Source organism: Carlito syrichta, unplaced genomic scaffold (genome assembly GCF_000164805.1).
Source record: "Carlito syrichta isolate Samal-C Ts95f unplaced genomic scaffold, Tarsius_syrichta-2.0.1 Scaffold130492, whole genome shotgun sequence".
Classification (NCBI taxonomy): domain Eukaryota; kingdom Metazoa; phylum Chordata; class Mammalia; order Primates; family Tarsiidae; genus Carlito; species Carlito syrichta.
The window spans coordinates 165,725-177,935 of record NW_007074588.1 but is presented as its reverse complement, the minus strand read 5'-3'; the positions used below and the strand labels follow the sequence as shown (position 1 = coordinate 177,935).

Below are 12,211 nucleotides of genomic sequence, written 5' to 3'. Positions count from 1 at the left end.
TGAACCCCTGGGCTCAGGCAATCCTCTTGCCTCCACCTCCCAAAGTGCTGGGATGACAGGTGCCCAGCCTGTGAGAATATTTTCAGTCCTCAGTTGGCTTCCACCCGTGGATCTGGAAGGCTGTGCTAGGCATGCACCCTAGTTTAGGGTGGGACTCAGGAAGTGACATTCTGGGAATGGGTCTGTCTCCCTCAAGGGGAATTTATTCGTTTTAAAATCCATTTTCGTATTCATTTCCATCACTCTAGCACCGGGTCTGACCCACAGCTGGGCGTTAAACACGCCCACGGACATAGCATGCACAGGGACATAGCATGGCAGGTTCTGGGAGTTCCGTGGGGCTTCTGTGGTCATTGCCCCACCTGCTGGTCACACTGGGAGTGACACTGAGAAGTGGCCCCAGAACCTCCCTCTGGGAAGCGAGGTTGCCGGGTGGGCACTCTGGCTATCCTCTTGTCTGCTCACCCGAGGACAGGCTTCCAGCTGAGGCAGTAGGCCTGCCAGCCCGATCCGGGCACCTCTCTGCTCCGGGCTGGAGCCACTTCCCTGCCTGCTTGCCCAGGGGCCATTAGAAGCTGAGTGCCATCTATGTCTTTGATTAATAAAGGATGGGAAAGGGGAGTCATGATTATTTAATCATGCAGCCTGTCTGGAAGTAAATGTCTTTTGAAACATAGGGCCCAAGGGGGAACAAATGCCAGGCAGCCGAGGAGAGCGGTGATGGATGCCCTGGGGGAAGCGTGGGCGGCTGGGATCCGAGTGTGCTGGGCCTTGAGACCCGGCTCAGCTGCTTCCGAGAAATGCAGTGTGAGGGGAGGCCTCACCTGCTGGACTGCTGCTCTCTATGGTCACGTCTGCAGTGACTTCTCTCATGCCGGTGTGGGCCCGGGGCCAGGGGACGCGACCCCTAAGTAGGGGGCTGCATTTCAGAAGGAATCCATCCGGCCTGGGTTGGATTGAATGAGATGATATCTATGAAGGGCTTGGCACAACCCACCGAGGTGGATGCTTTTGTGATCTTCTGTGTACAGGTTATTATTTGCCGTTTTGCATACTCGTCAACTGGGGTCCCAGAGAGGTAGAGTCACTGCTCCAAGCTTACCAAGTAGGAAGCAGCCCCCTAGGCTCGTGAGCACTCACTCCAGTGAGTGGTCCAGCTGGAGTTTGAGCCCAATTCCATGGGACACCAAAGCCTGTCCTCCTCCCAACTACTGGCCCAGAATTTTCCACAGGCATCCTGGTTGATAAGGTGGCAGGGTTCATCTCAGTCCCCACGACCATGCAGCCAACCTCAGCCTAGCCTCCCTGCTGGCTGTAACTCTGGCCCCCCTAAAGTCTTTCTTTTTTTTTTTTGAGTTGGAGTCTCACTCTGTCGCCCAGGCTGGAATGCAGTGGCATGTTCACGGCCACTGCAGCCTCAGCCTGCTGGGCTCCGGTGATCCATCTGCCTCAGCCTTCCAAGTAGTTGGAACTATAGGTGTGCACCACCAGGCCCGGCTAATTTTCTGATTTTTTTGTAGAGACGAGGTCTCGCCAACTTGCCCAGGTTGGTCTCAAACCCCTGGACCCAGGCAATCCTCTCGCTTCGGCCTCCCAAAGTGCTGGGATTACAGGCTGAGCCACGGCGCCTGGCTTCTAGTCTTTTTTTAAACTACCACTTAGTATACAACCCAGCAGTTGAGAGCTTGAACTCCTTAGAGTCAGATCTGGTTTGAATTCCAGTTCTGCCACTTCCCACCTTATAACCTTGGAGAAGTGACTTCACTCTTCTGGGCCTCAGTTTCCTACTCAGCAACATGGGAAGGAAGAAAAGAACATCTGGCTCAAATGGTTGCTTTAAGGCTTCAGTGAGGCTGGGCTCGGTGGCTCAGGCTGTAATTCCAGCACTTTGGGAGACTGAGGTGAGTGGATTGCCTGAGCACATGGGTTCAAGACCTGCCCAGATAACTTGGCGAGACCTCATCTCTACAATAAATCAAAAATTAGCCGGGCGTGGTAGCGTACGCCTGTAGTTCCAGCTACTTAGAAGACTGAGGTGGAAGGATCGCTGGAGCCCAGCAGGTCGAGGCTGCGGTGGCCGGGAGCGGCCGCTGCACTCCAGTTTGGGCCACAGAGTGAGACTCCAACTCAAAAAAAGAAACCATCTTGCTCAAGACCTGGTGCAGTGACTCACGCCTATAATCCCAGCACTTGGGGAGCCTGAGGTAAGAGATGATTGCCTGAGCCCACAGGTTCAAGAACAGCCTGGGCAACTTGGCGAGACCGCATCTCTACAATAAATAAAAAATTAGCCGGGCGTGGTAACGCATGCCTATAGTTCCAGCTACTTGGAAGGCTGAGGCGGAAGGATCGCTGGAGCCCAGCAGGTCGAGGCTGCGGTGGCCAGGAGCAGCCACTGCACTCCAGTCTGGGTGACAGAGTGAGACCCAACTCAAAAAAAAAAAAAGGCTCCAATGAGATCATGGATGCCAAGTTTGTAAGACAACCTGTGAAGTAGAAAGCACCCAACCAATAGCAGCCGATTCCCCCTAGCCCTTGATGAGCATCTCAGGTCTCCTTGCTGGCTCATCCAATCCTCCGCTGAGCCCAGTGGGCTGGCACTATTATGCTCCCATTTTGCAAACAGGGTCATGGAGGCCCGGAGACCTGAGGCATCTGCCCAAGGCCACAAGGCAGTAAGTGAGCCAGAAGCTAGTCGGCCCAGACCTGAGTTCTTATCCAGGACGCTCCACTCTCTTCACTGCTATGCCAAAGGCCAAGCCACAAGCGGGTAGCGGGTAAAAGGAGCCCAGAACCTGGCTCCGGAAATGGCCTGCTGCTCCCAGCTTGTCCACTCACAGCGCTGGCGCTGGCGACAGGCACACACCAGGAGACCTGGTTGAGTCCTGATCTCTTGCCACAAGGAAGGCCCTGAGGCTGGGCCCAGCTTCTCCAGCCTTCCAAGGCTGCTCTACTCCTGCCAGCTCCTGTAAGAAGCTTAGAAGTCAAGACGGTGTATAGTCACCTTTCATTCCCTGTGCCCCTGCAGGAGAAATGTATGGAATTTGTAGCTGGGGGCATACGTATTTTGGGAAAAGCCCCTGAGGGTTCAGACACGGCTCTCCACTCTAGCCCCACTTACTCCAAGATCATTAATGAGCTCTGTGGTCTGAAATTGTTTTGGGCCTTTTGTTAACATTTCCAAACTCGCTGACTCACAAGCCCTCTGGGTGAGCTCAGGATCTTGCCTGTTTTCTCACCACCGCAGATCCAAACTTGGTCCGTTTGGGCAGCCTGATGTTGCCACCAGCTTCCCCGAAGCACCCGGCCTGCAGGCCTGTCCTCACCTTCCTGTCCGCCTCGCTGGGCCCCATGTTGCTCTGGGCTCTCACCCAGCCTCACTGGCTTTCTTTCAGTTCCTCAGTGTGTCCTGCTCTGCCCAGCTCAAGGCTTCTACACACACTGGTCTCTCTGACTGATCGGCCTTCCTTTCCCTAGGTGGCCAGGTGTAGATCTCAGTTCAATCCTGCCACCCAACTGGGCGGAACCCTTTTCTGTGTGCTCCTGTGATGCCACGGGTCCACCCTGGAGCCATCTCTGTTCTCGCCCTGCAGTTGATTTGTGTGGCCCAGCTGGAATCCGGCTCGCTGGTGCCCACCCTGCTGCACTGACTGGACACACCTTTAGAGCCAGCATGGAGGAAGGGCTCTTTTGTGGCTGGGCCCAGGAGTGCACGTAGGGGAGGCCCAGAAACAGGATGGGAAGAGCCAAGTCAGGTAGTCACTGTCTTTTATTGGAAAACATTGATATATATTTTTCTTCACAGCTTGAACTGAACACAATATTGCCCGGTTTAAAAAAAAAACAAAACCAAAACATTCCGAAAATGTCCACAACCTCACGCCTACCTGCCCTTACCCTCAGCTCTTGGCTGGGTCTCCCACTACACCCCGTCCCTCCCTCCCTCGGAGGCTGGGTGCCAGAGGGTGGACGAAAAGAGATTCTCAAAGCTGGGCAGGTCCCAGGAAAAGCCACTTGGTCGACCTGGGCAGTGGGGGCAGTGGGGAGCGGGGGCGGGTGGGAGCCAGATGAAATGAACAGAAGAGGGAAGAGACCCAGACGACTAACTGCCCACATTGACTTACTTGTCCCAGAGGCGAAAGTCAGAAGCAGGGGCACGGATCATGCTCTCCGCTGGGGGAGTGTGGGGGCAGGCAGGTGGGCCAGGGCAGAGGCGGGGAGAGGCGGGCACAGAGCACAGATGTGAGGAAGCGGCGCCAAGTCACCACGGAGAAGCAGGAGGTGCCGGCGGACCAGGAAGCAGAGGCTGCCGTCCTCTGGGCAGCTGGCTGACAAGACTGTTTTATTGCAGATATGTTCTCTTGAGAGCGTGGCGGGGCCCACCTTTCTTCCCCCCACCCTTCTGCCAGCCCGGCACGGTTTTGGACAAAATTAAAGTTTCAAGGGCCGTAGGGGAAAAGGGATAACCAGCACATTACAAAGCGACCATCCCCACATCCATTCCCAGGACAGGCCCTCAAGGCAGGGGGGGTGGGGGGGCGGGTGCGTCATGAGGGGGAGCGGCACGGGATGTTAGCACCAGGTATTTACAGAACAGCTCCTGATCGCTTGAGGAGCGCGGGCAAGAACAATTTGCAGGTGGCCGGACGAGTGGTCCCCCACCCAGCCACACCTCAGCAAGCCAATCAGATGGGTTCACAGCAGCAGCCAGTGGGACGCGAGCGCTGCCCACTGTCAGTCCGTTGAGTCGGCCCTCGGCCCCTCCCGGGCCACATCCAGGCAACGCCACAACTCCTCAGCGCCCCCTCAGTCCTTCCGGAACGCCTCTCTGGGCACCCCTGCCCCAAAAGGCTGCTGGGATCTGCACACGGAATCACAGGGCTGGCGGCATGCAACAGCAGAGGGCATGCTCTTCTGCCTGGGCAAGGTCCACCTGCCTCCCCAGCAGGTCCTGGGGCAGGGCTGGTGGCCGCCCCAGCACCCAAAACAAGATGACCAACAAAAGGAAACAAACCCAAACCGGGGAGAGCCACCCGGGCTGAGGAGGAGGGCAGAGGCTCCCCTGAGGGGCCCTGGGGGGGACGCATCAGGCATCAGGCCTGGGAAGACGTGAACGGAGGGGGAGGGCAAAGGAGGAGAGGAGGGGCGTGGAGGGGACTGGAGGAGGAAGGAGAAAGAGCAGTCATGCAGCTTGGGACACATCTTTTGTTGCTTTATCAGACTCTCAGTCAATCAGTTGGTGTTTGCTAGAACCGGGGTACGCAGGGGAGTGTTGAAGAGAGAGTGCGCGCGCGAGAAGAGAGAGATCAAGAGAACGGGCATCACCAGCTGCCCGGGCCTTCACTTTGCGGTCATCATCTGTACAAACTCTGTGGAGGGAAGCAGAAGGGAAGGCGGGTGAGCCGGCTGAACACCCAGCGGCCCCCCGCCCGGAGCGACCGAGGGCCGGCTCCTGAAGCTGCGGTTCTCTGCCCTGAAGATGGAGCCTGGAGTTGACTCACCTTCGTAATTGACCTGGCCGTCTCCGTCGATGTCAGCCTCTCTGATCATCTCATCCACTTCCTCATCCGTGAGCTTCTCCCCCAGGTTCGTCATGACATGACGCAGCTCCGCGGCGCTAATGTAGCCGTTCCCATCCTGGAGGTTGGGGAGCAAGGCTTTCACTGGGCACCCCCATGGGCGAGAGGCGGTGGGAGGGACTGTCACCACCACCACTTGGCAGTGAGCTGGCACTGGGACCCAGGCCTCTCAGAAGAGGTGGCCCTGGAGCTCCAGTTCTGCTGCCTGCCCAGAGCCTGGCTTTGGCCGTAGGAGCGGCCCAGGAAAGGCCTGCTTACCTTGTCAAAGACGCGGAAGGCCTCTCGGATCTCCTCCTCACTGTCTGTGTCCTTCATCTTTCTGGCCATCATGGTCAGGAACTCTGGGAAGTCAATGGTCCCGTTCCCTGGAAGGTGGGGAAGGGAGAGGGAGTGCTTTGACCTGGGTCCTGGGACACGGCCCCAGAGCCCCGGTCGCGGAGATTCGGGCTCATCCATCACCCTGAGGGAGGCTGCCTTGGCGGCTCGGGTGGCAGGGGTGGGGCTGCCCACACGCGCCCCGGGCTCACCATCTGCATCCACCTCATTGATCATGTCCTGCAGCTCTGCTTCAGTGGGGTTCTGTCCCAGGGACCTCATCACCGTCCCCAACTCCTTGGTGGTGATAGTGCCGTCTCCATCCTTGTCGAAGAGGGAGAAGGCCTCCTTGAACTCTGGGGGAGGAAGGAAGTGAGGCAGGGTCCCGAGGCCCCGAGGGAAGGCCCAGGGTCCTGAGGCCTCTGGATGCCGGACTCCCTCCCTGGAGGAAGGCCAAGGGGGTCGGTCCCACCTAAAGAAGGCGAGTCCTGCCTGGCCCTCTCTCCTTAGTGCTCAGAGCAGAACCCTTCCTCCTTTCATTCACCAGTTGCTCAACATCTACTCCGTGCCAGGCAAAGCTGCTCAGCGAAGACAGTGGGGAGAGCGGGCCGACAGCGGTCTGAGAGAATTCTACATTTCTTTTTGGTCCCTAGCTTTGGCCTCTCCCTCAAATAATGAACTGGACCAAAGTCATGGAGTGGATGAGAGCCAAGAGAATGTGAGCCAGGGTCAACTGCCTGGGAAGGGAGGCCGCAGAATGCCTCTGGCAGCCTGAAGCTGAAATGTGGGCATCGAATCCCTTCTGACTGGCACTGCCAGCCCTGTTCTCTGCCGTGGGTGCTACCCGCTTCCAGAGGAGGAGCTGAGCCGCGGCGTGTGGTGAGCGAGGGGGTGGTCGGCAGCAGAGCATGGCTGACGGACGGGGCGTGGGGTGGGGGGGGATGGACGGCGAGGGGACGGCTGCCAAGACAGGAGAATGGGGCGCTAGTGGTGCTGAGTGGGAAGGCCACAGCTGGGGACGCCTCAGGAGCCGAGATGCTGCTTGCTGAGCGGGAGAGAGACACGTGGCTCCTGCCCTCCCACTGGGCCCATTTTGGCACCTGGTGCTCCCCTACCCCCAAACCCTCAAAGAGCAGATGCCTGGCAGCCTATTCCCAGAGGGTGTGGGCTGGGGTGAGGTGGTGGACAGTTTGCTAATGGGGCCAGGGTGAAAAGCAGAGTGTTTGTTTGTGTTACACAAGGCCAGTGAGCTGGGGTGTGGATGGCAGGGATGCACACAGCTGGGCAGCTGTGACCCCAAGCGTCCAGGCCCTGGGGAGATGCGAACGATCTCCTTGGGGATGCTGGCGCCTCCCTGTGCTGAGGTCTTGTTGTTCTTGGGAAGGGCAGGGAGTGGATCATGTGGGCACCCTGAGTTCGCGATCACCAAACAAGGCAGTTTTCTGGCTTTCCTCAGTGGGTCTCCACTGCTGTCTGGGGCTACAGTTTTGAAGCGGCGCAAGCATGATTCTGTATGACAGGTGCCAGGGGAAGAAAGGAGAGAAGGCGAGTCCATGCCCGCCTCCTCGCACTCCAGCTCAGCACTTAGTACTTGTCACACAGCCGGTGGGACCTGACAGCCAGGCCAGGGCTGGGTAGCTGGTGGGGCCAGGCACCCATTCTGGTCTTCCCTCTTGTTTACTGTGTGCTGGCCCGGGGTGACGGAGAGAAACCGAGGGCTGGTCTCTGTCCCCAGGCAGCTCGGTTTGGGGAGAGGGACACGGAAACACAACTACATAATAGTTCCTGCAGTTGACCTTCCTGGGGTTTTGGGGAGGGCAGCTATAAAAATGAATGAGATGGGGTCCAGTGATTTCTTGGAGCTTCCTCAGAGATAGTTAGTTGCTTTTTTGTTCATTAGTTTAGCCAGCAAAATGTACAGAGTGCCTACTATGTTCTAGGCACTGAGGATACAGCAGGCACCAACAAAACCAAGTCTCAAACCCATGGCACTCACATGCAGTGACAGGATGTACCACAGGTAGAGATGGAGTAACGTAATTTTAGACAGCAAGACAGGCTGTGAGAAAACTGAGGTGATGTGATGGAGAGGACAGAAAGGCTATACTTGAGACGGGGGCCAGTGAGGCCTCTCCAAGGTGACAGCGGAGACCTCAGGGAAGAGAAGGGGCTGCCCCTGCCGAGAGCTGGGAGAGATGCATCCTGGCCGAGGAAAGCGAGCCCTGGCACGGGCACGAGGAAGCGCAAGGCGCAGGCAGTGCAGGGGTGGGAGTGACGAGCCATATCCTGGGCGGCTCCTAAAGTGGGACAGGAGCTCTGAGGCCCACGGGAGGCAGGCGATCACCTTCTAGGCCGCTCTGGCTAAAGCTGGGAGACAGCTGGGTCGTCCTGTAGCCCCTGATGTCAAGGCCCCTTGCTGACCCACGCCAGGAGAGGAGCACAGCCTCTGCTGTCTGGTGGGTCTCAGGCCCATGGGGCTCGGTGTCACCGGGCCCTGGTGTGACTCTACCCACACTTATCAACATTCTGGACCCACGGAATGGCACTGGGTCATCTGGGAGACACACACGCTCATCCGTCAGATGGTGCCCTAGGTGGGTGAGACATGGCCGGGGATGCAGAGGGCGGCCTGAGGCAAGACGAGGGAAGCAGGGCAAGACTCACCTGCAATCTGCTCCTCAGTCAGCTGGTCAGCCTGGAAAAGCAGGAGGGAGAAAGTCAGTCGCCGGGCCAGCCAGCCATCACGATGTACCCTCCTTACTCAGCCCAGCCCCTTCTGGTGAGGCCAGTTGCACACGGCATTCCTGCTGGGCAAGGGAGGTGCATGCCACAGTCGGGGTGGGAGGCAGGGCCAGGGCCTGATGATAGAATACGGTGATTCAGAAAGCTGGGTACCAGGAAGGGCTAGACGCTCAGGCCTGGCAGATGCAGGGCCGATTAAGCTGCCCAGATCCAAGGGATTCCAATCTCAGCCCAGTGCACTGGAGCCGCAAGGACAAATGTCTGCTCCAGCCCCAAACCAGCGGCACTGGCATGGTACAGCACCGGTTTGTGTCTCGCCGCAGGGAGTCCCAGAGGCTAAGTGGAGGGAGCAGTTGCCCTAGAGGCCTAATCAAGCAGCACTAGAAGGCTCCAAACTGAAACAGGCCAGTCCTTGGGTAGACCAGAGGGACGATGTCCGGGGCTATCCTTGCTTGTTTCTGTGTCACCTATTTGGAGGTGCAAGGCCCAGGCAGGGTGGACCTAAGCGGCTCTGAGGGCCTGCAAGGACTCTGGTCAGGTTGGAGGCAGCTGCTCCACCCTCTTGCATGCAGGGTAGGCACAGGGAACCATTCTGTTCCATTTCTTTGGGGCAGAAGGGACAAATGTCAGGGAGGGGACTGCAGCAGCAGCGGTGGCCAAGCACCCAAGCACGGAAGCCAGCTTGCACTGCAGTTATTAACCCTTTCTGGCTTGGGTCACTCTGGGGCTGGTTGGTCAGTGGCAGGCAGCCCTTGCTGCATGCGGGGCGTCGGGGCAGGGTAGAGGAGACGCAGGGACCAGCTTCTCCTGCACTGGTGTGCTGGGCACCAGGCAGGTTCAGCGATGGCCCAGGGCAGGAGGGAGATAGGGGCTGAATCTCATCATGTAGCCTTAGGCAGCCAAAAGACACATTCCCCTTGGTTGATGCTGTTGATGCTGTTAACGTCCCTGGACCACTGCAGGTCCCTTCCCCTTCCTTAACTTCCTTTCACAATCGGGGTAAAGGGGCCGCAAGGCTCCAGCCTTGAGTCTGAGAGCCTCAGAAACTGATGCAAACTGTGTGCAAATGTGCAGTCTTCTACACAGAGACTGGGCACAGATCGCTGCCTGCCCTCCCCACTCCTACCTCCAGCCCAAGTATTAAGAATCACTGACCCCCCCAAAAAAACCTAAGGGAAGAGGAACTTGAGGCCAAGCCCCAAACAGGCAGAATGGGAGGAGAAATCAAGGTGATGGTGAGAGGGGAGACGGCTGAGGGAGGGGGAGGAAGGAAGGCAGAGAAGGAAAAATGCCACACATGCACGTTCTGGAAAAGTCCAAAGTCCAAGGGGAAGGCCAGGAAGCCAAACGAGACTCTTCAGTGCTGCCTTCAAAAACGACTGGGGTTGCCAGGCTCCTACACGCCATCCTGGCAGCCTCAGGCCCGGGAGCCCCTTGCTTCATCTGTCCCCACTGGCTCCCATGGGCCAAACAGCCTGGGGCCACCCCCTAGGTCCTGACACCTGAGGAAGCTGCACAGGGAACGTGAGAAGAGGGGATGGGCTTCTGGTTACCAGGCCAGGCCAGGCCGGGGGAGGGGAGAGGAAGGGCAGAGGAGAGGCGCCGGCTGGCCTGACGGGAGGAGGAAGCTGCTGGTCCATCTGCTTCTCATTCCCTTCCCCTGGCCTGGAGTGGCAAAAGCGAGCCCAGTCGGGACCTTCCCACCCCACCACCCTGCAAAAGCCAGTGGGCAGCACCGGTAGGGGCTGGGGGCCAGGAGGCTGTGACGGCTGCGGAATGCTCAGGAGTGGCTCTCAAGGCCAGTGCCTGCCATTCCCCACCAAGAGCTGGGGATGCAGAAGAGGCACTGCCATGTTCAGCTGTCACAGGGTTGCTGCAAATAGGCGTGGCTCTGCACCGAGGCTGGCAGACACTCCACCTCCCACTTAGGAGACCCTCTCCCTGCCTGGTCAAGGAGAGGTCCCAGCTCCAAGCGCTCGACCTCACAGCGTGGGTGCTGCCCAGAAAACAGATCACCTAAGAAGCAATCATTGATCGCTGCTCAGGGCTTCTGCCCTCTCCAGACCTGAAGGTTGTAAGCTTTCCACAAAAACGCTTCCAAAATGACCCAGCTGGTCTCAGGCTGCCGCATCCCTCATCTTAGCTCCAGCAAGGGGCTGGGCAGGGAAAAAAGCTTGGGTGGGGGAGGGAAGAGGGTATTATTTCCCTGCCTTGGCCCAGCCCCCAGCCGATGCCAAAGAACGGTGTTAGATGAGATCAGAAACCAAGGCCAGGGCCCCTCACCCGGGCCAAGGAGGAGCACAGAGCTCAGGCCGAAGTCCAAGGCCAGTGAGCAGGGACTAGTCCCACCCATCCCTTGCTGATTACACAGGGAAAGAGAAACCACTCGGGGCCAAAGCTCGGATCCCATTCTGGAGGTCGGGGGGCCTGCTGGCACCTGCCAGCACGTCAGGGCCCCCTCAGCAAGCTGCTGCTGGGGGAAAATGGGGTAGCGGCAAGAGGAGCCATCAGGTCTGTGTCAGCAAGTATGAGATCTGATACACAGCAGCGGCTGCCTGTTCTCCCCAGCCTTGCCAGGCAGGATGGCTGCGCACAGTTCAGGCTGAGCCTGGGGGGGTTGTGGGTGCTGTGGGTGGCAGGGAGTAGGAAAGAACGCGTCTGCTGGTTTTCTTGCAAAGCCCCAGCTGTGTGAATTCACAGCGGCACTCAGTGAGGGCCCTGAATGGAGCCAGTGGTCCTCAGGCCAATGAAGGGGTCCCCCAGAGGCCTCCTCTGAGCCAGCTCTGCAGCCCGCACCCCGAGGGCACAGGAATAGGCATCCGATTGTCACCGACGCCACACTGTACTGCACTGTCATTTGGCACAAGTGAGGAGATGCAGAATGGTGCAGGGAGCTGAGAGCCCGAGAAAACCAGCACCCCTGGCTGGAAAAGGCAGCTCTCCTGGCCTGAAAGGGGCAGCGAGGGGGGGAGGCTTAGAAAAGCTGGCTTATTTGATGCACCCCAAACTTTGATCCCCACCCCCATCTCATGCAGCTTCAGTGCGCAATAGGGGCCTGAGCAGCTCCGCCCACCTGCTCCCACCGCCTTGGTGCCTTCCACCCAGCCCCGTGCCATCCAGGGCAGGGGGCCTCTGCAGCCCACTCCCAGTCCAGTCCCAGCGGTCTTTGTCCCGGCTTTTCCCTGGAGACTGCTGGGGAGCTCCCCACAGCCACCTCCAAGCCCAGGCCCCCCTTGGCTGCCATTCGTTTTTCTCCTTCAACCTCACCTCCCACCAAGCCGAAGTCTCCCCACTCCTCACCTCGGCAGCCCAGCTTCTCCAACCTCCAAACACAGCTCTCCTCCCCAACCTCCTCCTCCTCAACAACAACAACAAAACCTCTCTTGCTAGTTCAACAGCCTCAGCCCACTCGGAACCTCGGAACCTTTTCCGGCACCCCTCCCCCCGAAAGGAACCACGAGGCCCCCGGCTGGCCCTCCCCTTGCAAGCACCTCCACGACCCCGATTCTCCTCAGTCCCGGAAGCCTCCCAGAGCATCTTCTGATCCCCGCTGCCGCCCACCCCAGCTCTTCCTC

At 58.5% G+C, this 12,211-nt stretch overlaps 1 protein-coding gene across 5 annotated transcripts; it reads right to left on the bottom strand.

The window, feature by feature from the left end:
* Positions 1–3,751: 3,751 nt before the first annotated feature.
* LOC103250483 (calmodulin-A-like) lies at positions 3,752–12,205 on the bottom strand. 5 transcript variants are annotated; one of them, XM_021708046.1, is made up of 6 exons: positions 12,111–12,205; positions 8,559–8,589; positions 6,107–6,250; positions 5,838–5,944; positions 5,502–5,637; positions 3,752–5,369 (listed from the first exon to the last, which is right to left on the bottom strand). In XM_021708046.1, exons 1-6 carry the CDS (start codon positions 12,171–12,173, stop codon positions 5,341–5,343), a joined length of 510 nt encoding a protein of 169 aa, XP_021563721.1. In that variant the 5' UTR covers positions 12,174–12,205; the 3' UTR covers positions 3,752–5,340. The 5 variants fall into 5 exon arrangements, with proteins under 5 accessions (XP_021563721.1, XP_008047265.1, XP_021563723.1 ...); XM_008049074.2 differs by lacking the exon at positions 12,111–12,205 and adding an exon at positions 11,710–11,741; XM_021708048.1 differs by lacking the exon at positions 12,111–12,205 and having other exon boundaries at positions 6,107–6,242.
* Between the last annotated feature and the right edge of the window lie 6 nt (positions 12,206–12,211).